Genomic DNA, 24,990 nt, shown 5'->3' with positions numbered 1-24,990 from the left:
TCTGTCGGTTTCCCTCTGGCGTCCCGAAACGTTACGACTGTTTTTAAAATAATTCTTTTGGATTAACAACACTCTACCTGAGTGGAAGAAACGTGAACCTCTTCCAGGTCTCAAGTGAGCGTGTGATGTCGAAATGCTTGGTTGTAAAACCGCTTGCTGTCGTAAAGTTCGTAGCTGGCTTCTTCGTCCTTCTGAGAAAGCGACAACTGTATACTCTACTACCCCTCCCTAACGACAAATTGTGTCAAGCACCCAGATTTTGGGTGCCACGTGACCAGCTCCAACCAGGGTCTCTCTTTCTCTCGCTGGGGCGGGAAGAAGAGAGACCCTGGGAACGAGGTTGCGAAGCACCAACGTTTTTACATGAATACGTGTAATTGTTTTATTAAAATAAAGAATTCCACACGATGGTTGGTACGGTATCGATAAAAGTTAATAAAGTGACTTTTTTTGAAAGAACGGTTTCCTTAATAAGAAAATTATATTTTATGTCGGTAGCTTACTGATTCAGGCGCTGTTGGGACGGATGGAAATAGTGTCACATACATAGCTTCAAAACCTAAAATGATTTGAACTGATTTGCTCAAAAGAAGTTGTTTAAGGTTCCTTGTTTTGATTGTCTCTGGAACAAAGTTGAAGTGAATATCAAGTGGACGACAAGCTCTTCTTAGTATGTTCATCCCTGTTTATCTTAACCGCAGTTCGGTTTGACAAATCCTTTGCACCACTCGGGGCTTTGTCTACACTAAATCCCATAAATTTGAAAAAAAAAACGCATCTTTTTTCTCCAGTTTGGCCTTTCAGTCACACTAAAACTCGTTTTTGACCGCCGGACGACGGACCTTTTTGAAAGCGCTCTCCAGGGTGAATAGTACATTGATCACACTAATCCGGAGAAAACAAGATGAGTTTTCAAACTTATACGAAGTAGCGGGGACGAGGACTAAAATTTCATGATTGCAAATTAAACTGCGAATCAAGCACACAGCGCTCGCTTGTTTGGCGGTTTAGTCAGCTAAATTAAGGTTTTAGAGCTTATTTTCTGTAGTTTTCTTGATGAACCAATTTTTCTAAAGTCGCGCTTTTGGTGGCATTCAATCGTTGACCTAACTAAAGCGGAAAAGTATATATGAGTAGTATAGATGGGTTTTTCTACCTGTCCTTGAAAAATTTATTTCCTTTTTTTAATTCGGAAATGACGGCAACCTTTTCGCTCAGAAACAATCTAAGCTCATTTTGCTTGGGAACCTACCTAGGACGTGCAGTATCTTTCTCTTTGCACGTGCAAACAAGAGCGCGTGAGATATTTTGCTTAATTAGCAGTGATTGGCTTCAGTTACTAATTCATATTCATGACTAATTTCGCAAGTATCTTCGCGGATTTCTGAGTCATCTCTTCGAAACATCGGTTGAGCTGTCGTCGTGAAATTAAAAGTCAAATATGGTGAAATTTGTAGGGTATTAACGAAGGAAACACGTTTTTACAAACGTAGAAGGTAAGCCCTACTTTGAAAACATTACTGGCTTAAGTTTGTACTTTTTCAGCTAACTTTAAAAACACGTGCGCTGGCTTGCTGTTCGCTCGAAGCAGGTTACCTGGAAACTTGTTTATAAAACAGATATTTTATCCTCACTTTTGCTCTAAAAATACACAGCTATCTTAAACTGTAATATGACTTTTGTGTATTCTTGTTATTTCAGCATTTAATAGAATGTTGAGGCTGTTCTGCCTAGTCATAATTGTAGGTTAACAATGCTAATTTTTGAAGCCATTGACGGGCGCAAATTTTGCATACGATCTCTTTAGTTGGGCCTTCTTTTATTGAGATCACTCATGAAGATAAAGCATTTGCTGCAGAATAATCAAAATGATCATTTATATTTTCAGGAGCGATAATCAGAAGGGAATTGAAAGGGGAAATAAGAGAAAAGAATCCAAGAGAACAAGCTGATATTACTGGACAAGAAAGAAACACTGCGACAAAGGTAATCTTGAACTCAACCTGTTCAATAATTTACTTTGGCGTGGACTGTGTGATAAAGATTTGTCTTTATCTTTTTGGGTGTAAGCTTTGCTGATATCTAAAAAAAATGTTTACTTTCTGTCTGAGGAACTTTGATAACTGGTAATTACTCTCTAGTTTAGTTTAAGCAACCAAGTATTTTTATTCATTCTTGTCAAGTTTACTACAAATTAAGTTTGAAAATGATTTCAAATTTAGTTTTAAGAGGGGAGGTGGGGGGGTTAACAGTAACCTATAGGAGGTAGTCAAAAAGGCCAGGCTGACTTCTTGTTTCTTTTACTTCCTACAATTCTAAAGTATAGCCCCTGTTCCTTCTCCCCGGTCGGGCTATGCAAAATACACATTAATTTTATTAACAACCATAGTGGATGACTTAAATTGAAACTTTGATTACCTGAAAACGTGTATAAAGGGGTAGAAAGAGGGCGGTGTAAGGGAAACCCTTTAGTGCATAGTAGATCAGATTTAAAGTCCAGAGGACTTCTTGTTTCTTTTATTTATTTATTTATTTATTTATTTATTTATTTATTAATTTTTTGATTTCATAAAATTCTACCTTTTCTCCCATTCCCCCCCCCCTACAGCCCAACTCTACCCTTCAATAGGACATTTCGCAAATTGCAAATTCTTTGTTGATAAAAAATGGAGATTTACGATTTCTACAATTTTAATTCCTATCTGATCAAACTTAGCATGAGACAAGTTAAACGGCTAATTATTTTACTTTATTTACCGCCTTTTCGCAGAAACGTCTTGGTGAAATGTCAGAGTCCCAAAGGGGTTTGGGGCCCGAAAAAATGTAGAGATTTAGATTTCCAAGACAGAAAAATCAGAGCTCAAGGGCTCGATGGCTTTAATCTAGGGCTGCATGTAGCCTGCAGAATCAGCATCTTTAAGTTTGGGTTTCACGCTCGATTAGCTCCCCGAGTTCCATGGCAAAACCCTAATTGGGACTCCAAGGCTCCAAAGACTTACCCCCCCCCCCCCCTCCTTCCTCTCCCCTATTAGAATCCTGATTGTTACTTGTATTGTGCTCAAAATCTATCATTTCAATTTTCAGGGAAACATGTCCACTTTATCAAACTAAGAGAAGAAGAGGCAATCACTAAACATGTGGAAAACTCTACAAAGGTAGGACCTTTATAATAGTTTATGTAAAGTGTCTTTAACTAATACTTGCGATTTAAAATCGGTCACTCAGTGCAAAGGTTGCATGTTGGAGGGGGGTAGGGCTGGGGAGGAGGCTACTGGCACTTAGCAGAGAGCCTCGTGGACTGGGCGCGATCGAGGTGTTGGTGACCGAGTGACAGTTGAGATTACCGCTGGAAAATCAAATAGACGCTTAGCTTCTATTCTAAAGTCAGTTCAGAGATGATAAAAAAAATATACATAATCATAAACTCTGCTTTATGTGATCATGCAATTTCCTCTTTAACATTGAAAAGAAAAGGTAGAAAGCCTAATAGGATATAAGGTCATTTTTGAAGACGTCCATTGCCAAAAAAACAACAGTTAAACTGGCATTTTGAAGTTGTAACAGGAAAGCACACGTTAATGATTAATTTGATGTTCATTTGATGATTTGTATTTTCAGGACGTTAACCGAGAGACTGAATTGGGAAGAGGACAAGCTGGAATCATTGGATAAAGAGGAAACACCACAAACAAGGTAAGAACCAAAATAAGCTAAAATAAGTCAGTTTTTGAAATGGTGGACTGCACTGAATTTGATTTTGCTCAACCGATTTGATCCCAATTATACTTGAATCGATTAATGAAAAAAACGAATCATCAGGGATAAGTGGTAAAGTCTGAGTAATGTCGGCCGCTAATTTTGGAAAATTGCCAGGCAGTGAATCTCTTCCGAACCTCGTTTTACAACCGCATAAATTTGAAATTTGCTCAATTTATATTTTTGGCTCAGAATTTGCGCCAATTTCTGATAATGATGATGATAATGATGATGATGATGATGATGATGATAAAAGCGCCGTTTTATCGGTGAAGCAAAAACGCCGTGGTCTTCATCCAAACTGGTCGTTATCCAATATTTTGGCCTAAACTAAACTAAAGCGATTCCATGAATCTGTTTCTGCTGTAACTGGTCGCTCAGTGGACGCACCAAAAGAGCGCCCTTAGTTTTTAAATCTCATCGTTTCGTAGCAGCGATTAATGACGTCAGGTAGTTTATTTGCTACCAAAATTAGTGCAAGTAACAACCTGGATTTAAAAAGTGGTATCATGATGACTCCGAAACGTCGTTCGATTTTATCGGTGATTTTATTACGTGTTTTTTGGATTAAGACATTGAGGAATTCAATACAACCTGGGTCACCTCAGACAGTAGGTGCTGTTCTCATCCTGGTTTCTGGGCATTTTGTAGTCTGGTACCACATAAAGTTTTGGATTGAAGTAAAAGTCTTTTCAAGAGTTTGATTCGTAATGAACTTAAAAAACAAAAAAATAAAATAAAAGCAAAAATCAAAAGTGCAAATGTAGTTTTTGAACCATTATTTTGTTTTCCACCTTCATTTGGCCTGGAGCAATTCAGCAGTCTTAGTCTTGTGCGTCAAATTGTAAATCATCATTTGTGAGAACAAGGTTCAAGTTTTCATCACGTTACAATTCGGATCATAGACACGTGATCATAGTCTTAATCTTAGACTTAATTAGTAAAATCGGTTACCATAGCAACCAAAACAACAACAACACCAAGGAAACAAATGGCGTTGATTTTTTTTTTGTTACATAAAGCAAATTTTATGAAAATCTTACAAGAAACATAATCTTGAAATAAAAAATGGAGGAGATAGGTTACAAACAAAGTCAAACAAAATGATTTACATACAAGCCCTTTTTTGCCATTTAATAGTATTTCATTTTTTTTCTGGAAGGTGCGGGTTGTCGGTGACCCTTTTTAGCCTAAGCCAGTGGGGGAGGAAGGGTTGGGGAGGAATATCCCCCCTTCCGGGCAATAAGATTTGGGGGTGTATAATATGGCCTGATCTGTTTCCTTCTTCACGGTGACCAAATTAACTTGTTTACTCTGTGGACCGATGACGTCAAATCCTATGAGCCAAATCATTTGTTCGTCATAGGCGCCATGTTGGATCCGCCAACTTGGATTTCTCGATATCTCCAAGACAGAAAACCAAATTGGTTCAGAATTTACGAAAATCAATAAAAAATGAATCAATGGTACAACAACGTCAAATTTGGAAAAAAAAACAGGCTGTCAAAATCTTGGAAAAATCAAGCCACTTGACGAATCAATTATTATCAAATTGATGCCAGATAAAATATAAAGTTTGGAAAAAGTGGAAACGTTCGGTGGTCGGTTTTTTTTTTATATTTAAGAAGTTATGTATATTTTAATTCAGCCCAGACAATTTGTCAACCCCCCACCCCCTCTGGCTGAATAGGGTTACTAGAAGACAAAGGAAGCATGATTATTTCGCGTCAGATATTTTTGATAATTTTATCTTTACAAATAATGCGTCTGAGAAAGCTTCGACTTTCAGAAATTTTCCTGGAATAATTTTGGAGGAATTTTTTTGACAAAGAATAACTGGATTAATAGGCTAAGATTTTTGAAAATGCAAATGTAATGACCTCCATTTCAGTGACGATAAAAGATTTTAAAACCACTGTCTGTCAGAATATTATGGGTAATTAGGCCATTTCCGAGTTTCTGGGAACCTCACTATGAAAGCGAGGAAAGGTGCACCAAAGCAAAAATAATTGGCAACAAAATAATGGTTTCTTTTAACAATAAGAATAATAGGAATAATAGAGTTTTAACAGGCAGAAGTTTCTAAAAAATTTTCAGCAACACTGGTTCTCCCACAGCGATGAATAACGTTAAGTTGTTCTCGTAAACGATAAACATTTCTGACCTTTTTCATACAAATATGACCAAACTGTTTCTATATTGAACTTTTGATCAGTTTTTTTTTACGCTCAGGCCAGTTGAACTTTGTTTTGGATAGCTGAATGAGATACTTGTTTGGAATTTCGTCGTACAATTTATACTATAGGTCACTGTAGTGCGATCACGCTGCGAAATAGTGCAATGAACTGATGAGGACGAAATTTCTTATAATTAGCGAAGACCATAGATTTCTTAATTGATTTGATTGAATTTTTTTTTCAGTTTAATTTTAGTCGAGAACAGCTTTTAATTGAGACGACCACCAGTAGTATCGTAAAACTTGGATGTGCATTCAAAGCACCTGACGTAACCGGCCGGTTCAATTTATCGGTGTTCGTAGCATGAAGAAGGTTCGACATTTTATGATAACGAAATTGAAATTCGGCCAAAGATCTTCACGCCAATTCAGTGCTTGCAGTTGGTTTTGTTCGTCTAGTGCCTGTTTTATGTGTCTTAAATAATATATCTCACAAAACATGCATAAGTTTCAGCCGAGCCTAATTCTCTCTCTACCGAGAAAAATCGATTAATTTTACTGCGTTTGGACTCTTGCAAATGCCTGAAAATCTTAATGTTGGGATTTTGAATTAAAAGCATCTTCATCAGGATTAACATTTTATCACAAATATGCCCAAAAAGCACAAAAATAAATCACTTAAAAAAACGAAAAATAAAGAAAATAAACTAAAAAAAATTTTTTTTAGAAAAATAAAACGATTGATTTGAGAAAAAAAAGTAACATTGGCCGGCTACACCGGGGCTTGAACTCCAAGCACCTCGAAGCAACTTAACGACGGCAGAGATAAGGCCGTCGTTCTCTCGATTGAGGCGTTGCTTAACCACAAGACCACCAAGGTTTTGCATGAAAAAAGGAAGGTCAAAATTCGCTAGAAATAGGTTGTGGGTCCTATTGTTTTCAATGAATCTACTGTCGTTAATCAGTCATGTATTATTAATTAGTCCGTGCAGTGTGAAATGCGTGCAAATTCTGCAAAATAACAAGCAATTTCAAAAACAACAACAGTTGGCAAAAAATTTATCGAGTTTTGCGAGGGTTGTTTTTGCGAATTATTTTCACAGAGCTCAAGAATCGCTGTTTCGTTTATGATTTTATTCAAACAAAATTGATTGGGTTTATGACAATTTCTTTGAAAAAAGATTGATTGTTTAAATTTTTGGTAAAATTCTTGTAGCTGATGACTTTCACAGTGTGCAAAACAAATAAATCAAGCTTTCATACCCTTTTATTACATGGTTTTTGTCTTTCTGAAACATTTGGTAAAAGGAACAATCACACAACTGTATACAAAATAGGGTTAATGTGCGTAAAGTTGCGTTTGCAAACATTAAGCGAAAATCGTGTTATTGATAAATCGACCGTAGTCTTGATTTGCCATTAAATTTCTCTATTGATATCAAAGAAAATGTAAGAAGGCAGTTTATGTTGCAACTTGTGTATAGACTGTTTTCACATGACGTCACGGCGGCCATGTTGGTGTCCCAAAACAAAGAAATGGCGGCCATGTTGGTGTCCCAAACTAAACCTCTGGGAATTGAACTCTATTTTTATGTAAACACTTTCTTTTGTTTCAGTAAACCAATATGGCCGATAGTCACGTGAATGAAAACACTCTATAATAGAGCGTTTTCATTCACGTGACTACCGGCCATATTGGTTTACTGAAACAAAAGAAAGTATTTGCATAAAAATAGAGTTAAATTCCCAGAGGTTTAGTTTGGGACACCAACATGGCCGACATTTATTTGTTTTGGGACACCAACATGGCCGTCGTGACGTAATGTGAAAACACTGTATTAATGTACATTTTATTGTTTTTTAGTTGTAAATCTCAAGTTGGGTCAAACACAAGGCAAGGAGCAAGAAGAAAGCGCTAGCTAGTATGGCAGGAACTCAAGGTTACAATGGAGCAGAAGAGAAAATGAACATCGGAATTTTCTGGACGCGGTTAAGGTAGAAAATTTAATTCAGGATTGAACTCGATCGGTGCTAAACATGAAGTTCCAGTCGAAAAATACAAGGAAAAAACCTCAAGCTGCGAAATGGACGTTAAGTTTTAATAACAAAATTCAACAAACAAACTGAATTTGTTTTTAACTAAATTTCCACTAAAAACGCCGCCTGGTATTTTAGATTTTAATTGCCTGACTGCCAACAAATTTTGATCGCTTAGAAAATGGACGGAGACACGTTTGAACATGGTTAAATTTTAGGCGGAGTAATAAGTTTTAAAAAGTGCCATCACTTTTCGATTGGAACTTCTTGTTTATAATGTCTGTTCAGTACTCGAACGATAGGTATTCGGGATCTCTCATAAGTGCACGATACAGAATCTCACACTAATACAGCAGAGGATTCATTGTTTCTTTCAAACGTCTTTAATTTGGGGGAAAAATTATTCTCTATCTGAAATCCTCTCTTTATGATTTCTTTTAAGTCCAAGAAGCAAAATTTTACTCGAAAACATGGAACTAACGATAAATTATTTCAAATGGAAAATATCTAGAACACGATTGAAATTCAGTTCCTTGAAATCCTATGAATTTTTCGAATCTAAACGTTCTTGACAGTTTAAATACTTCACATAACAAAAAGTATAGTTTTGAAGGCGCACCAAAATATTTTCAGCAGAAAAATGTGAGCTTGTATCGTGCACTTGTCATTTTCGGTTTCCGCAATTCGTAGACCTTTTTCTAGTCAGTCATTTTCAAAGAGTTCAAACATGGCTCGAATGTAGCGTTTGTGTGGAAATCAAAGTCTTTGTACACATTTGGCTAAACATTTTACCAAAAAGAAAATTCTTATGTCAGTCCGTTCAATTTAAAACTTAAAATGTTTACATTTGATTTCCACACAAACGCAATTCACACCATGTTTCTACTCTTGAAAACAACTGATCGACTGCTTCGGTTTGCCACACAAAATCTCAGTTTGAATTCAGATCGTTTATCTATTGCTGAAGTTTTCATTCTCAAAAAAATACTTAGCTGTAGTTAATATTTTTCTTGAACAAACTTAGTTATAATTTTTCGCTTTTGACTTCAGTAATTCGTTTCACAATATTGTCAACAAAAATAGTTTATTTACTATCATTATCACTACTTAAGTAGTTAACAATAGCTTGTAATTTATATCAGTCAATAAAGAATTTAAAACTTAATTATATCATTGTTCTTCTTTATTTGTCTTGTTTTCATTACAATAGTAAAAAAAACTCGCGCTTTTAAAAGGGGCCTGGTAACTAGTCATTTTGTAGGCTATCTCTTTTACTTTATTTTGCCTAGGAGAGGTTGCCGAGAAGAAAAAAAGTCCTGCGCTTTTAACACGGGTCTAGCACAAAATCAAAAAATATCTTGACTTTTGAAGGGCGAAATCCGGCCTAAACCTGCACGGATTTTTCCCGCCAAAAGACTTAGAATTTTTTTGACTCAGTACTAGAATACCCCCATCAAAAGCACAGCACTTTTTTTCTTTGTAAAGGCAATCAAACATAGACAAAAATGTGAAAGAAATAGTCTACAAAATACTAGTTTTCAAGCCCCCTTTAAAAGCGCGTTTTTCTTTTACTTTTTTTAAACTCATTTCAAAAACAAAGACTTATTAAAGTTTCTTGACTGAAAGAAGTACCAACAAATTTTAAATACTTAGAATTTGACTTTAATACCTTTGAGCAAGAAGCTCTTTCTTTCACATAGAATCCAAACTTTTCTAAATTGAAAACTGAAATCATTTTAAACCAAGAAAAATACGCTTTCTGGAGTAAAACTACATGTTTCAGGGCCCGGTTTACTTAAAGTAAAATGAAGCTTGTCCAAGGTTAACGCCAGCTTTAAATTCAAATTTTGTCTAACAGGTTTGGACTTTGCTTACAAATAAATGTAAACCTTACTTATTTATTCGAATTTCATTAGACCTCCTTGCTGTACAATCCGATATTTTGGACACAAAAGAAAATGTTTCCATTAAAAAAAAAATCGAAATTTGATGGCAGATTATTTCTGTAAACGTTGTAATTTTACAAAACGCCGAATTTTAAAACTTCAGATACCAGGTAGAAGATTATTCTGCCGAGAGGTGACAAATTAAGCAGGTTTCAAACGGTGAATAATAACCCTTGTACTTTTCTTTGTATGAATGAAAATATGAAAATATGAATCTCGATAACACGCTTTCTGGCTGATCTCAATCACTCAGAATTTAGAAGCAGAATTTTCTACCTGGATTTTAAAACTTTTAGTTGTCAATTGATAAATTTTCAGATCAAATTTTACAAAGAATTTTTGTCGACGGATTTCGCTTGTCAACTGATAAATTTTCAGATCAAAGTTTAAAAAGGATTTTTGTCGACCGATTTTGCTTATTTATTGTTTTTAATTTCACGCAGTTTTCACTTCATTATCAAAATAATGGCGGATTGTACAGAGTAAAAGGTCTAACCTGGATCAGCGTTAACCGTCTTTCTAGCACAGGATTACCATCCTCTTTGTGTGGTCAACTATGCTTTTAAATGGCGGAGTCGGTTAATAACTTGGCAAAGTCTAATTTGACTTCTTTTTTATTGAAATAAAACAAAAACCTTTAAAATATAAACACGAACCTTGAACCTTGTTGATCTGCGTTTGCTTTGTTGATTCGAAGATTGCGAGAGCAGTTTCACAATTTTAAATTTTCAAAAACGATGTTTTCAGCATTTTCAACTGTTTCAAAGCCATAGTATCGCCTTTAGAAAACTGTTAATTTCATAACCGATGCAGCCATTTAAAAGCACGAGAGGAAATAGAGGCTGGTAAACCTGTTATCCAACAAACCGGGCCCGTTACTTACATACCCTAATGCCTTTCACCCCAACGATAAAGATTTCGTCTGAACGCGATGTCCGTTAGGCATCACAGCTCATTATATAAAACACCTTGAAAGAATGTATACTGTTCTGCATTAATCCGGGAAGATGCCGAAAAGTCGTTTCTGCTCTAACAAATTACTTAATACGCCTTTGTCTTATCTTATGTGCCACTTTAGTTATCCTGTATTATTGTGCTGTCGTTTGTGTCAGTATATTTACGTTATTTTACCATCAGTTTGTTCCTCTTTCTCAGTCAAAGTTCTGCTCTTGTTTTTCTACAGTCTTTCCTCTTTTGAATATACTTATTTTGTTAGTTTCCCTGTAGTTCTGAGTGAATTTGCCATGAACATTCTGTAAGCAGTTATTTATATCGATCATTTTTCGGTCCATTTCCACAGTTTTGTCCTTTTTTCTCTACAGTTTGATCTTTTTTTTGCAATACCAGTTTCTTCATTTTTCCTTTGTAATTGTAACGTTGCTGTTATAAAATGTGTGAATTTATAAAATTGCTTCTCCTCTCCGATCCATAGTTTAATTTGCTGTCCTTTTCTGAATCAGGTTTTCCCAACTTTTTCTTTCTGGCTACAGCTTTCCTCTTTGCTGTTTGCCATATTTTTTGTTAGTTTCTTTCCATGTTTTTGCCTTGTTTCTTCACAGTTTTTCCTTCTTTTTATATGTAATGAGGTTTGCCTACGCTTTTCTTTAGTTTTGTTCTGGTTTTCCTGTCATGATTTGTTTTTAATCTCCTATAAACTTTCCTCTGTTTTCCTAAAATGTTTTCCTTCTTTCATTTTCTCTCGTGTCTGTTTTTCTCTAAGGGTTATAATAAAGATGATTTTGTTTCTCAGTTTCTTTTTTATAATTTTTTTTTGTTTCTCCTTAGACATTTCTTCCTTTTTTCTGTTTTGTCTACTTTAGTTTGTTTGTTTGTAGTTGTCGTTGTTGTTGTTGGTTTTTCATGTTTGGCTCTTTATTTGCGTTTCGTTTTTCTCTTAATTTTCTGTTTTGTTCTGCTCTTTTTCACCCTAGCTAAATATCTCGTTCTTTGTTATTATTTTCGTGTCATAACTAATGATTCCCCCCCAATTTTTTTTTTTTTTTTGCTATCATAATTTTGTTCCTGTTTCCCTATGGCTCGCACTTCCTTGTTGTAGTTTTGCATCCATGTCTTTCCATTGAATTTCTCTGTCTTCCTGTACGTTTTGTTGTACATCTCTATTATTGTACGATCTTTCACCTTATTATGTTCACTATTTCTCGTCAATTTTTCAATTCTCTGTGATGCTATACTTTTGTTTCTAACTAATTTTCTCCATAATCCATCTGTCATTTTCTGCCATTTTTAGTTCCAGTTTTGTGTAAATTTTTCTTTGCCATGTTTCTTGTATTTTTTCATTTGTGACCCTTTTCAGTATCTTCATTTTTTTCTGATCCTTTGTCTGGTACAATCTTCTTGTTACTCTATAGTCTCCCTCTTGTTTTGTGTTAATACTGATTTTCCTTTTCAATAGTTTTGCATTTAGTAGTTTTCTCTGCATGGAAAGTCTCTGGATCTTTCTGCCTTTTTCCCTTTTTTCTCAGTTACTTTGTCGCGTTGTTGTCATGTTTTCCCTTGTTTCTCTATAATTATATCTCGTTTCTTCTCAGCCATGTTTTGTATACACATGTCAACAGTCTTCTGTGTTTTGTTATCATGCTTTGGTTTCCCTTCGTAACGATTGTTTCTACGTTGCTCTGTCACGTTTCAAAATAGCTTTTCTCTGTTGGTTTTTCAGTCATTGTTGCTGTTGTGTCTGTTTTCTAGTTTTCTTGTCGTTTTACTCTCATAATACAATCGCATTTTCGCCCAATTTGTAAAAAATTAGATCATCGCGGAAGTGAAAGGCATAAGAGCGACCACATACATGTATAAACAGAATTAGATATATAAAACCTTATAAGAAGGTCTGATTGCATTTAAAACATTATTCCATAAACACAAGATGGTAAAGAAGAACTTAGGAACAAGGAATTTTTCAAGAAATCACGAATTTTGACAGAACGCGTCAAAACTTCCTCTAAAACCAGGAACCCTTAACTCTTGTAAGAAGGGTGTGACCCCTTTGTGGATTAAAGCTACTGAGTATTCTCTGTGGTGCTATTTATTATGCTGCAAACAGTGGTTCTATTTGTCAAATTTGTGGATCAAATTGTAACAAGCGACCACTAGAATCAAGGCTAATGAGTAGTGGACAGGTCTCCTTTGATACTCCTCAAAACGCTGTACATGATGGTTCCAGCTTTTGAGTCTGTGGATGAAATTCAAACGTACGACCATTCAAGTGAAAGCTACTGAGCGGTACTTTCCTGTGCTGTACAATGTTGTTCTAAGTTTTGTGTCTGTGGATGGAATCCTAAAATGGTACCAATCAAATGAAAGCTTCTAAGCAGTGTTATCTTGCAATATGATTTATATTGCCGTTCAAACTGGAGCTAACGTTTCAGTCTGTGAACTGAAGTTCGTTATGTGAAAGGTAATGAGCTGCACTTTCCACTGACTGTATTTGTTTCATGCTCCTCAAAAGCTTGCTTGTTCTTGATAATATACTACCAGTTGGGAAAAAACCTAGTCCACCCTGTCATATAAGGAGAAAGCTAGGCAACTCTGTGGATATGCCAAATGTTCTATGCTTACTCAAAACTAAGTATCCCCAATCAGACCTTCTTATAAACGATGGCTAGGCTCAGTTGTTCAAAGCAGGGTTACACCAATCCAGGATATGAGCACCAAATTTAAATTTGCAAGCTAAATTCGTCACTCTTCTTCATTTGCTGGTTTGGCTTGACTCAACAATAACAATGCCAAAAAAAGCATTAATATTGGAGGACAAGTCATGGTCATTTTCTCCGCATAATGGATTACCATAGCAACAGTATAGCCTGTTAAAAACAGCCCTAATTTTACCTTTAATTGGTTATAACTCAAAACGGAGCTAGGTGACTCCCATTTTTATTACAGAATTTTAATCAGCATGTTTAGATACAATCGTTTGCAAAGTTTAAAAATGTTCTACCACAGGGGTTCTTCGAAGATTTAAGCTGGCTTTGAACCCCTCTGGTAGAACTGTTTTAAACTTTGGAAAAAATTGTCTCCAACCATGCTGATTAAATTTCCATTAAAAATTAGGGGTCACCGAGCTCGGTTTTGTGTTTAACCACTTAAACGTAAAATTAGGACTGTTTCTAACAGGTTCTACTGTCGCTATGGTAACCTGTTATGTGGAGAAAATCCCCATAACTTGTTCACAAGTGTTTTGGCATGTTTTTGATACGATTATTGTTTTCTCAAGTGATAAAGAATGTCTCTATTAATCTGCCAAAGTATAAGTACTGCGAAGTGAAGGAAACCAGTGCCAGCCGCCTTAATTAAGGTGAATTTTTGGCGAGCGATCCTGGATTGTCATCAGTCGATTTTTGAACAACTGCACTTTGGCCCGTAGCGAGTTACACAAATTTATCGCCGGAAGTGACCATTTTCGCCCAACTTTTCACCCTATCAGACTGGGGGGAGGAGGAGATTCTGCCCGTGATAACTTTGAACCAGATCAACTCTTTTTAATATTTGAGCAAACGACCTGAAACTTCAAGATTTTTTCGGAAATTTATCTGGAAACAATTTGACTCTGACGTTTCCATGGCAACCAGTTTTTGATAGGCTGTGTTTTAGAAGGTGAAAAATCCCTTCCTTAAATGAAGAAAAGTTACTTTTCCAACTGTAACTTTTATGTTTTTAGTCCATATTAGTGTTCCTTTATGAGTTCTGATTACTTTTCGTTCAATTTGGGCGCTTTCCTGAAGATTTAGGGAATCCAGAAATCCAACATGACGGATCCAAGATGGCCGCCATTTGACAATCACGACATCATTTCAACGTCATATGACGTGTAAATACAAGTTGTGGACCTCAAAGGAAACATCTCTGGACATACTATCCCTTCACTGTCATAACTTTTATGCTAGCCAAATTTTGGAGTTGGGGGACGCAATCCCCCCTCCCCTCCCACCCCCCGCGGCCCCAGAAGACAAAAAAGCACCCTGGTCTAGACAGGGTTAACCTGGCCAAAATTTTAACACCGGCGATAAATTTAATGTAATTCTTCCCTTAATGTAAGTGTATTTAGCTAGAGTAGTCAACGATTAACCTTGATCCCATGAAACTTGAGCAGTCCTCTGCTCGCATTCTGCAGTCCAATCCACTCATACATTCCTGCTCCCTTTTGACACTTTCAAGACGTCTCTGACAGTCCAACTAAAACAAATGAAAATAGAAATATACCATTAGGAAAATAAAATTTACATTATAGGTGTTGATGTTGCCCTGAAGAGCTAATATAGCAATTGTAACTTAATAGTTCACCTGGATTCGTCATCTATCTTTGTATAAAATTAACTACGAGACACATACCAGAGGCACTATACTGAATATTTGGATATGTTAACGTTCATCCTAGACGAATTTTGCGTCCGTCGGTCGTTTTAAAAAAAATTCAAGCTTCTCAATTAAATCACCTTTATAGTTGCCTCCAATAGATCATCATGAAGTTGTGTTCCTAACTTGCGTTGGTCTCATTCTTTACATCATCATCTATCTGGAAAGAAAAATACGTCAATGTCAGGAACTGTCCAACTGATGGTAATTTTGTCCTCATCCGTCTACTATATAGTTCTACAGGATGGTGGGCCGCTAAAACTGTTTGGTTGCAACATTGTACCATTGAGCTAGCAAAGGCGGAGGAGGGGGGGGGGGGGAGGGTGGTTAGTAAAGTTAAATTAATATTCAAATTGGACAAAAATTAATTTGTACCCTGTTGCAATCCAAAATGGCTACAGGGCTCGTAGGCAGTATACAGTAGCTAGTAGACACACACAGCTTATATTAAAGCCTTATGTGCCACTTGGGACGAGGGAGATAGGTAACAGGCGTGTTGGGCAGTGCCCCAAGGGGTTTACACATTCTTAGATTAGTTTGTACGCAACAGGGATATCCTAAAGTAGCGTATCCCATAGCCACGAAACAAGTTCTAATTTATTAGATGCTAGACACTTGCATGTGTGAAGATAATTATCTTACCTGCAACAAATGTTCATTCTGAGTCAGGGTTTCCTCTTTTTAGGCCAGTCTGAGTGAGGTCGAATCTGCCTGTAAAAATAAAATGCAGTGGTGTTATGACGTGCTATGGTAGTTCTGTTATCCTGCTCGAAATCATGGTTGGTCCTAGAATTGTGCACTATCCTTTTTAAACCATTCAGTTATAGCTTTAACGGGCAAGTATGAAAACTCAAATGAAAGGTATTAGGGCGGTACTTTGCTGTGGTACTGTTTATTGTGTTGTATAAGGTGGCTCTAGGTTTTAAATCACGTTTAACCCAATGCAATTTACATGTTCTCTTGATTCGAACTGAGTAGTACCGTTTCCTGTGATGCTGTTTATTATACTGTATAAGGTCGTTCTAACTTTTGAGCCTGTGGATGAAATCCTAACGTGTGACAATTCAAATGAAAGTTACTGAGCAGTACGTTCCTGTGGTACTGTTTATTATACTGTATAAGGTCGTTCTAACTTTTGTGTCTGTGGATGGAATCCTAACGTGTGACCTTGCATTGAAATGTAAGTTACTGAAGTTTACTTTTCCGTGATGCTGTTCACTATATTCTAAAAGCTTAAGATGGCTCCAAGTTTTCAGTTTGTGCATGGATGAAGTTCTTAAGTACGACCCTTCAAATGAAAGCTACTGAGCAGTACTTTCCTGAGGTGCTGTTTACTATGGTGTACAAGATGGCTGCAACTTTGGAGTCTGTGGATAAAATAATGAAGTGTGACCGTTCAAATAAAAGCTACTGAGCAGTACTTTCCTCTTGGTGCTGTTTATTATGCTGTACTAGATGGTCGCAACCTTTGAGTCTGTGGACAAAATAATCAAGTGTGACTATTCAGATGAAAATTACTGAGCAATACTTTTCTGTGGTGCTGTTTATTAAGCTGTACAAGATGGTTGCAAAAGTCTGCTAAAATCCTAAAGTGTGACCACTCAGATGAAATATGAGCGCACCTGGGCAATTTTATAACGTTCTGAAGAGAAAAGAAATAATACTCACCTATAAAATCGAAGAAATTCCTCTGATTGTCTTTTTTCTAAATACAGCGTTTCTGCCTGTGGAAATCCAAACACAACATTGAAAACAGTAATGCTATTTTATAATTTTAGCTTTTTGTATGGTTATAATTAAATTTAATTTAAGCTATACATGTAGTTAAACTATGATGTGAATGAACTGATGAGGATTTTAGTTTGGAAACAAAAATTTGTTCTTCAAGTATCTCGGCTCACTTTAACTATTGTGGCGACTCAATGTTTTTCACCTTAATTTTGAATGGAGGCGTAATATGTCTCCGAACTGAACAATTACCGTTTTCATTTAAATTGCAAACTTTATGATCAAATTGTGGTGACAGTTGGAATGAATATCACTAATTTCCCTAATTGCTGTCAGTTAATTATGCTGCATAAGGTGGTTATAGCTCTTACGTCCGTGGATGGAATTCCAAAGCTTGATCATTATTTCACTTCTGTTTGATCTTCATTGCAAATTGAGAGCTAGTCGAAGAAAACAATATATAACAGCGAACAATAATGTTGGTTAAATACCTTTGGCGTAGCAAAGGTCCAAAGTCTTCGAATGTCCAGCCACGCCATGTTTGCGGCATACGTCGGTCGGTTCAATCTTCGTTATGGTGTGTACCAAACGGCAGTCTGCTATAATTCCAGAATGTTTAGCCATGAGGTTATAGACGGACCATTCCATGGCATAAACTTGGCTAATATTTTGTCCGGGAAATAACTATAAGAACGTATTTACGCTTCACCGTTGTTCGTCCTGCTGTAACGTTCCTCGTGGTAATAGGTGAGAGAAAAAGACGAATAATTTAGCATTAATCTACAATTCAAATGCACGAATGCCCTCGACTTCGAATTTCTCAGTTCATTTCTTTTAGATGCAAATTTGAAGCTACCAGAAACGGAAGGAAAACAAGGACAATATAACCTGCGGATCGAGTAAGGGTAAAATTTAAGGCCCAGTATAAAACCACCATTATGGGTTAGTTCCAAACGCCGAGCAAGTTTTATACTTGAAAAAAAAATTTTTGGTCAATTTTGACTTGTTCGTGTGTAAATTAGGATTACCACTAGGATACTTGGATTTAATGCCATCCTTTCGTCCACGGTCTAATTTTACAAACCTTAAAAACACTAAACTTCCAAATTTCCTGACCCTGTCGCACGAGCGTGAAAAAGAAACTACATCAGGGCATAGCCTCCTCTCCACACTATATGGAGTCTCCCATCTTCCCCAATCCGGAAAATTGGCACTAATCAATGTGCAAAAAAAAAAATATATATGGATTTGGCAAATTATCAGGGCTTTCGAGAAAAGTGACCTCAGGGCTCCCACCTTGACTGAGACGGACGCAATAGCTAGCTTTACTGCGGTTGCAAACGCACCGCTATATTTCACTTAAGGACGGTGCCTACCAATACAGAGTTATTTTTGCGCACTTTCTGACTATGCGGGAAATGTAGATCTTACCAAGGGCTATTGAAATCCATAAAGAAAATTGGGGGTAGCCACGTATTCTTCGGAGATAATTAAGCAACAATTATTCTACAAAGAAGTAAAATACAAAGCAATTTATGGCGTTTTTTTTTATGCAGCATAAAGCCTTCTTATCTCTGAAAAATGCATGGTTACCCCAAATTTTCTTTTTGGATACCAAGAGCACTTGCTAAGTTCTGCTTTCTCCGCATAGTTTTAAACCGCGCAAAAATATCCGTGTATTATTAGGGCAACCCATAGGAAACCCGAGTATCTCAAGTTGCGCAGAAAGTATGCGCAGTAAGAAAAGTAGGCACCGTCGATAAGTGAAGAAGGGTCCTTATTAAAGAGGTGGTCGCATCAACGAATTTTTTCATTAGCACACAAATGACCCCATGTTTTTTTTGGGGGGGGGAGGGGGGGGGGGGGTGAGCGTACCTGCCGTACAGGACAGAGGGATAGACAGTGATTACTCTTATGGTATTTTGAGGCATTTTGCGTTTTTGGAACTAGCGTACGGTTTCAAAACTCCCGACAGCATTTTGACCGAAAAACTATTTACGCTCAACAACATCACTGCCAACAGAACTACATGTATAATAACAATAATAACAATAATAAAAATAATAATAATAATAATAATAATAATAGTAATAATAATAATAATAATAATAATAATAATAATAATAATAATAATAATAATGACAATGACAATGACAATGACAATGACAATGGCAATGGCAATGACAATGACAATGACAATAACAACAACAACAATAATAATAATAATAATAATAATAATAATAATAATAATAATAATTATAATAATAGTAATAATAATAATAATAATAATAATAATAATAATAATAATAATAATAATCTCTTTATTAAAATATTCCAAGTAAAATGTTATTTACAGGTTAAAAGTAGCTATTAAAACTTATTTACAATTCTTTTCGATAAAAAAAATTTATTTTTAAGCACATTTTTTTTTGAAGAAAAGGGGAAAAAAAAATCTCATCGAATTACAACAATATTATTATTATTCATTGATTTTTACCTAAAAAAAACCCATCAAACTATATCATAAAAAAGAAATAAATAATAATAATAATAATAATAATAATAATAATAATAATAATAATAATAATAATAATATTCTGCCAGAACGCAAATATAGTTAAGGTCTATGAATACGTATAAACTGTTTGAATGTAATGAAAATGATTGAGTGTGACATAACTAGCTCAGACCCGTGTCCGGAAGTTACGTAAATAATTCATGAAAACAAAAATGAAATCTTTAGTAATAATAATAACAACAACAACAACAATAACAACAAAACAAAAAACAACAGCGAATACAAAACTTTCATAAGGAAACACAACCTTAAGATAAGACAAAACATTTTTTTTTGAAAGACCATCGATTTAGACGAAAATTATTTCTTTTAAATTTCAGGATTTAAAGTAAAGTATCAAATTTTCAGATTTCATTAAAATGCCACTTCAACGGCGAACATTCAACAACTATTATGTTTTGTTCTACTAGTTAGTTGCACGTTATACGCCAGTTAGTTGCACGTGGCAGTGACCAACTCGAAAGCCTACGCTCCTTTGGTCACTGCGCACATTTACTTTTCATATTTATGTAATTAATGTTGTCTTTATGTTACTTTTGTGATGTATTGTAATTTCCTTTTTTAGTAAACTCTTGAAATAGTGCATAATAAAAAATATCTGAAATCTGAATCTATTTATTTGCTCATTCATTCGTTTTTTTGCTTTAATTTATTTTAATTCAACAGGAGCTTCTTGTCAAAAACACTTGTATAAACACTCGAATGACCGAGCGAGAAGATAAGCCACAGTAATGAAGACTGCAAGTAACCGAAATAAATATCTTTATTGTATTTAGCACCAGAGTAGAATTATATCACAGCGTAAGGCATTAACTAATCGATTCGTCAGCTGGAGAAAAGAATGTCACATTTTCATACATAGAGCCAAAATTGTCTCTCATAAAAACGACTTAAACACTGGATTATCCCTACTTTACATGTCTACGATTGTTCTAATGATGATGGATAGCTTTATCTAATGTTCCGGAGGGTTTATTTTAGAGTGGACATTGCAGGAGTACCGCAGATAAATATACATTGGGGCGTAAGATTTGCAGAAGTGTGTTAAACGTCGCGCGCCCATTTCATCAGGCAAGGCTATGTTCCTGTTTCAGCTAGATTTCACAATTGATGACAGAAGCTAAATTCTAGAATAAACCCCAGTAACGTCGTGGGTAAATCGGTTTCCAGTTGAGAATTAATAAAGATATAGAAAAGCGTTTATGGAAAACGGCAAACGTGAGATTCGCGTTTATATGTTTCCTTGAAAAAAAAAATGGGAACATAGATGAGAATAGTGCAAAATAATTCTGGCCTTTGACGCTAACGCAAAACTACTCAATTTTTCTGAGAAAATGTAAACAGCTAACGAAAAATGTAGGATAAAGGTGATCACGTATTAATTTCTGCCGTTTGCCGTAAACGCAATTCTAAATCTGTCTAATAACGAATGGAAAACGGGAACGAGAGAAATACTGCAGAAACTCGAGTTGAAATAAGCACTCCAAACAACCGCCTATGTTTACAATGAGCTGATTGGATTACAGCAAATGGCTCTAAACCAATCAGAGTGCGGATAGAGTGGTTTCAATTGAATGTCGTAAAACTAAAACCAGCGTAATTACTCTGGCCAATCACAGCTGATATAAACAACAAAATCAACAAATCAGAGCCCAAAGCAAAAACGTGTAACCGGCGCCAAGCGCGGGAAAATACGTCCAAGCTTTTCATTGGTTGAGAAATTGGCACCAGCTTTGCTATTGATCCAATCACAGCACGCAATAAATCAAAACCAAGGCAAATTACTTTCGACACTCAACCGAAACCGCTAGAGCTAACATCTAGTTTTGAAATACTTTAACCCCTGGAAAGTGACTTACCCACGAAATAAAGCAATCCGTTTTAAACAACTGGAACATGGCAATTACAACATTAATTCACTATACGAATGGAATCAAACTAAACTAATTCATTCTAACACAGAGATACTTTGTAAGCTCATGATTAAACAGTCAACGTTTCTACCACACGATCATAACATGCTAGGTTTAAAGACCAAAATGATGAAACCTGCCTTGAACATGGCATTGAAAAGATACAGTGTTATAACGTTTAAACAGCAACTTGGCCAAATCTATATATCAGATTTCGAGCGAATTTAACTCGAGTTCCAAATAAGAATCAAATCTGCACTCTGCTAGACTCGATGCGATTCGCCTCTCAGAATAAGTGTAGAACGTTTAACGGTTTAAAACATGTAGCCTGCGAAAGCAGATGCCTTTTACAGCTCGGATGAAACAAGAGGCGCAAATGGCGTTTGCTCTTGCAGGCTAGAAAAGCGAGGCCAATTACCAGTAAATGTTTATCCTAACACAACAGCTTACTGCGAATATTTACAGATTTAGGGTGTTTCAAAAAGCCTTATCGAAGAATATCAGCAAGCTAATGGTAAACTGAAACTATAGAGCGTTTACACGATGGTACAGCAGTCCTGTAAAATGAAGTTTCCCTTTCAACTCATACCCTGAATACCGTATTTACTCGCTAAAGCATCGTTCCTCGAATAAACGCCTTCTTTGTACCGTGAAAACTGAAACAACAAACTCCTAAAGTTAGAAATAGCACAGGGTTGAATTTACTCCAAGTTTACTGCTGAGGGCAAAAATTGTCCAAACGTCAAGTTAGCTTATCAATATTAAAAGGTGAAAATTCGAAATTTGAATTGGCGCCCGTAGATTGTTCGAAGAAATACCATGCGAGCAAATAAGGCATCAAGGCCATGAAAACGAAATGCAGTTCAAGCAATGATTATTTATGACAACAAGGCATGACAAGTACGAAACAGCGCTAAAAACCGTGCTGCAGAAAAACAATAATTAAAATTCCTGTGCTAAGACCAAAGCCAGGTAATCTGGTCACTAACAACAAATGCAAACAACACAATGAACCAATCAGGACAGGACGCAAGAACTGTCACTGGTGCCAAGTGCGGAAAAATATGCAACCGATGCCAAGCGCGGGAAAATATGCAACCGGTCCCAAACACGGGAAAATATGTAATCGATGCCAAGCGCGGGAAAATATACAACTGGTGCAAAGCACGTGGAGGACACGTGTACCATTCTAGTCACGATTGTTTGGGCTCTTGCTACAGCTCAGCAAACACAAAACGTAATAATTAACATAAAATTTGGTCTTGACAGTCAATTAACAAATATATAAACACATTGGCACGGTTTATCAGCTCTGTTTGTACTATATTTTACATTTGTTAACTTTTTACAGAACAAGGAGACTCGCGAACAATTTTGAGCTGTACGACAATGCTATTTACAATGAGACTGAAGAGAGAAGATTGTTAAAGGGCACGCAAGATGATAAATAGCGCATGGAAATCACTGTAGAGCTACTTACAGCTGCCAAAATATTCTTACAATTATTTTGTTTCATGCGAACGGTGAGAATTTCAGCCGCGTCAAAAATACATTTTACAAGTGGGATATATTGTTTGATCTCACAATTAAAAAACGTTTGCCTTCTTAATTTTTTTTTCTCAGCAAAACTTCAGATTAAGCTGCCACTTCAATGCTATGCACTAAAAGGTCACAGACGAACCTATTAATTTGTCAAGTCACTAAAATTTTACAAAATATTAGATGTGACAAAAAGTCCAGTGATTAACAAAAATAATCCAGCTTAAAGAAGACAATTCACAAAAACTGAGGTTCTCTTATTTGTAATTTCACTGGAAAAAGAAACTTGCGTGACATCACAAAAGGAAAAGGAAAATGTGACGTCACGTATTCAACTTGGAGCTTGTGTTTTAAAAACTTGCGGTAAAACTTAACATGAGATCTCTAGGATTTCGGTCAGAGATCGCAAATATCAAACTTATAAAAAAACTGCAACAGAATGAATCATTTCGTGGGGAAAATTACATTCACGAATGTTGGAAGCGCAAATAACACGTTTGAAACATACAGAAAAAAATTTAATATAGCCTAACAGTACACAATCCGTGCACATTATTTTCCACAACCAAAGGGAGCAAAAAAGAGAGAAGAAAAGAAATGAAAGGAAACAAAACAGAAGTGAAGAAAACTAACATGAAATAATATGATTTCCAGTGACTAAATTAAATACCACCCAGCTTGGAATTTAAATTTTACGCTCAAATTTAAAGCTCTGTTCAATATACAAAATATACCTCTTTTGTACAAAAGGAAATGAAAAGTATCAAAACTATGCCGAGCAATTATTAAACACCCTGAACAACCATGCCAACTGGCTGCAAGGAATTCTGGGGCATCACGGGATCCACTACATGAGAGGATACCTAAGAAACAATAAAAATAATAATCTTTTATAAGGAAGCTTTCGTTCACTAAATGTGGTTTTCAGAAAGCAAAATATTAGGGCGCGGTTTTTTTATTATTACTAGTAATAATCAAAGAATAAGGAGTGCGTTCGATGTCACCAGGCTCTCTCTCTTTTGCCAAGTTGGTGATGATGTCATCTGCCCCTGCAAAATCTGCGGGGGATGCCAGATACGCGTCCCAAGATCCATTCATTCAATCAACGTTGTCCCATACAATCTCGACTCCAATCTGTATTAGGAGTGCGTTCTTTCTACGTTCAACGCAGTTATTTTGCAGGAGGGGTGGGGGGGGGGGGGGGGAAGGGACATATATTCCGGATATTCCCATGTTGGTTTTTGTGGATGAATTAAATCTGAATATGTTAATGAACAAGAGAAAATCCCTTGAAGCATGGATAAGAATCAATAGACGAGCTAAAGCCACTAATATATGATAGATTTAGTCCAAGATTCTAAAGAGATTATATAGCGTTGAACCCTCTCAACTCTGCTTCTCTGCTGCTACTACAGAAGACCCCCGATAAAGCTAACCCCTGTATAACGAAGTCCCCGGAATAAAGAACGATGTCTTTCAGCCCGGGAAAAGTTATAGCAAAATGTATGGCACAGGACCCCAAACTCTAAATCTACCCTGATATAACGAGAAAATGTCATCACATGAGTTATGCTGCATGGAAAACAGATCAACAGAGATATCAAGGATGGTCAATTATAATTTGTGTCAAAAACTTGATATTTGCTGCCAGAAGGCATCGTAGTAGCATCAACACTGCTTTACCCACTTCGTCCCATATCAGCTCTGTCAACTTCTCCAAAATTTTCAACTTAATTAATAACCAAACCCCAACATAACGTTTTGCAACAAATTCACTATATCAGCGCGCGGTTTCTTTTGTAACGAACCCCCCGATATAGCAAACATATATTCCCACTCCACTGGCAAGTAAACCTCTATGTAACAAAAATAAACAGTAAGCTTACCACATGCAATTTAAAATTATTGAACACTTCAGTCAGCTCCTCAAGTGAGTACTGGAAAACA

The 24,990-nt window shown here is 36.1% G+C and overlaps 1 protein-coding gene and 1 long non-coding RNA gene across 4 annotated transcripts in view; one reads left to right on the top strand and one right to left on the bottom strand.

The window, feature by feature from the left end:
• Positions 1-1,383: 1,383 nt before the first annotated feature.
• On the top strand, positions 1,384-8,042 carry LOC146470834 (uncharacterized). The gene is made up of 5 exons (XR_014866955.1): positions 1,384-1,496; positions 1,889-1,986; positions 3,085-3,155; positions 3,619-3,693; positions 7,797-8,042. It is a non-coding gene; the product is annotated as an uncharacterized LOC146470834 (long non-coding RNA).
• Positions 8,043-20,336: 12,294 nt separating this feature from the next.
• LOC146470832 (histone demethylase UTY-like) overlaps positions 20,337-24,990 on the bottom strand; it is a 40,705-nt gene continuing 36,051 nt past the window's right edge. For all 3 annotated transcript variants that reach the window (XM_085121552.1, XM_085121551.1, XM_085121550.1), the window contains 2 exons: positions 24,930-24,980; positions 20,337-23,906 (listed from right to left, as the gene is read on the bottom strand). In XM_085121552.1, the coding sequence (XP_084977678.1) occupies positions 23,829-23,906; positions 24,930-24,980 (129 nt within the window). In that variant the 3' untranslated portion in view covers positions 20,337-23,828. The remainder of the gene's footprint in view (positions 23,907-24,929; positions 24,981-24,990) is intronic.

This window comes from Pavona decussata, unplaced genomic scaffold, assembly GCF_977016875.1.
Source record: "Pavona decussata unplaced genomic scaffold, jaPavDecu1.1 SCAFFOLD_110, whole genome shotgun sequence".
Taxonomy (NCBI): Eukaryota; Metazoa; Cnidaria; class Anthozoa; order Scleractinia; family Agariciidae; genus Pavona; species Pavona decussata.
The sequence above is the reverse complement of the archived record's forward strand: the minus strand, read 5'-3'. Positions and strand labels throughout refer to the sequence as shown.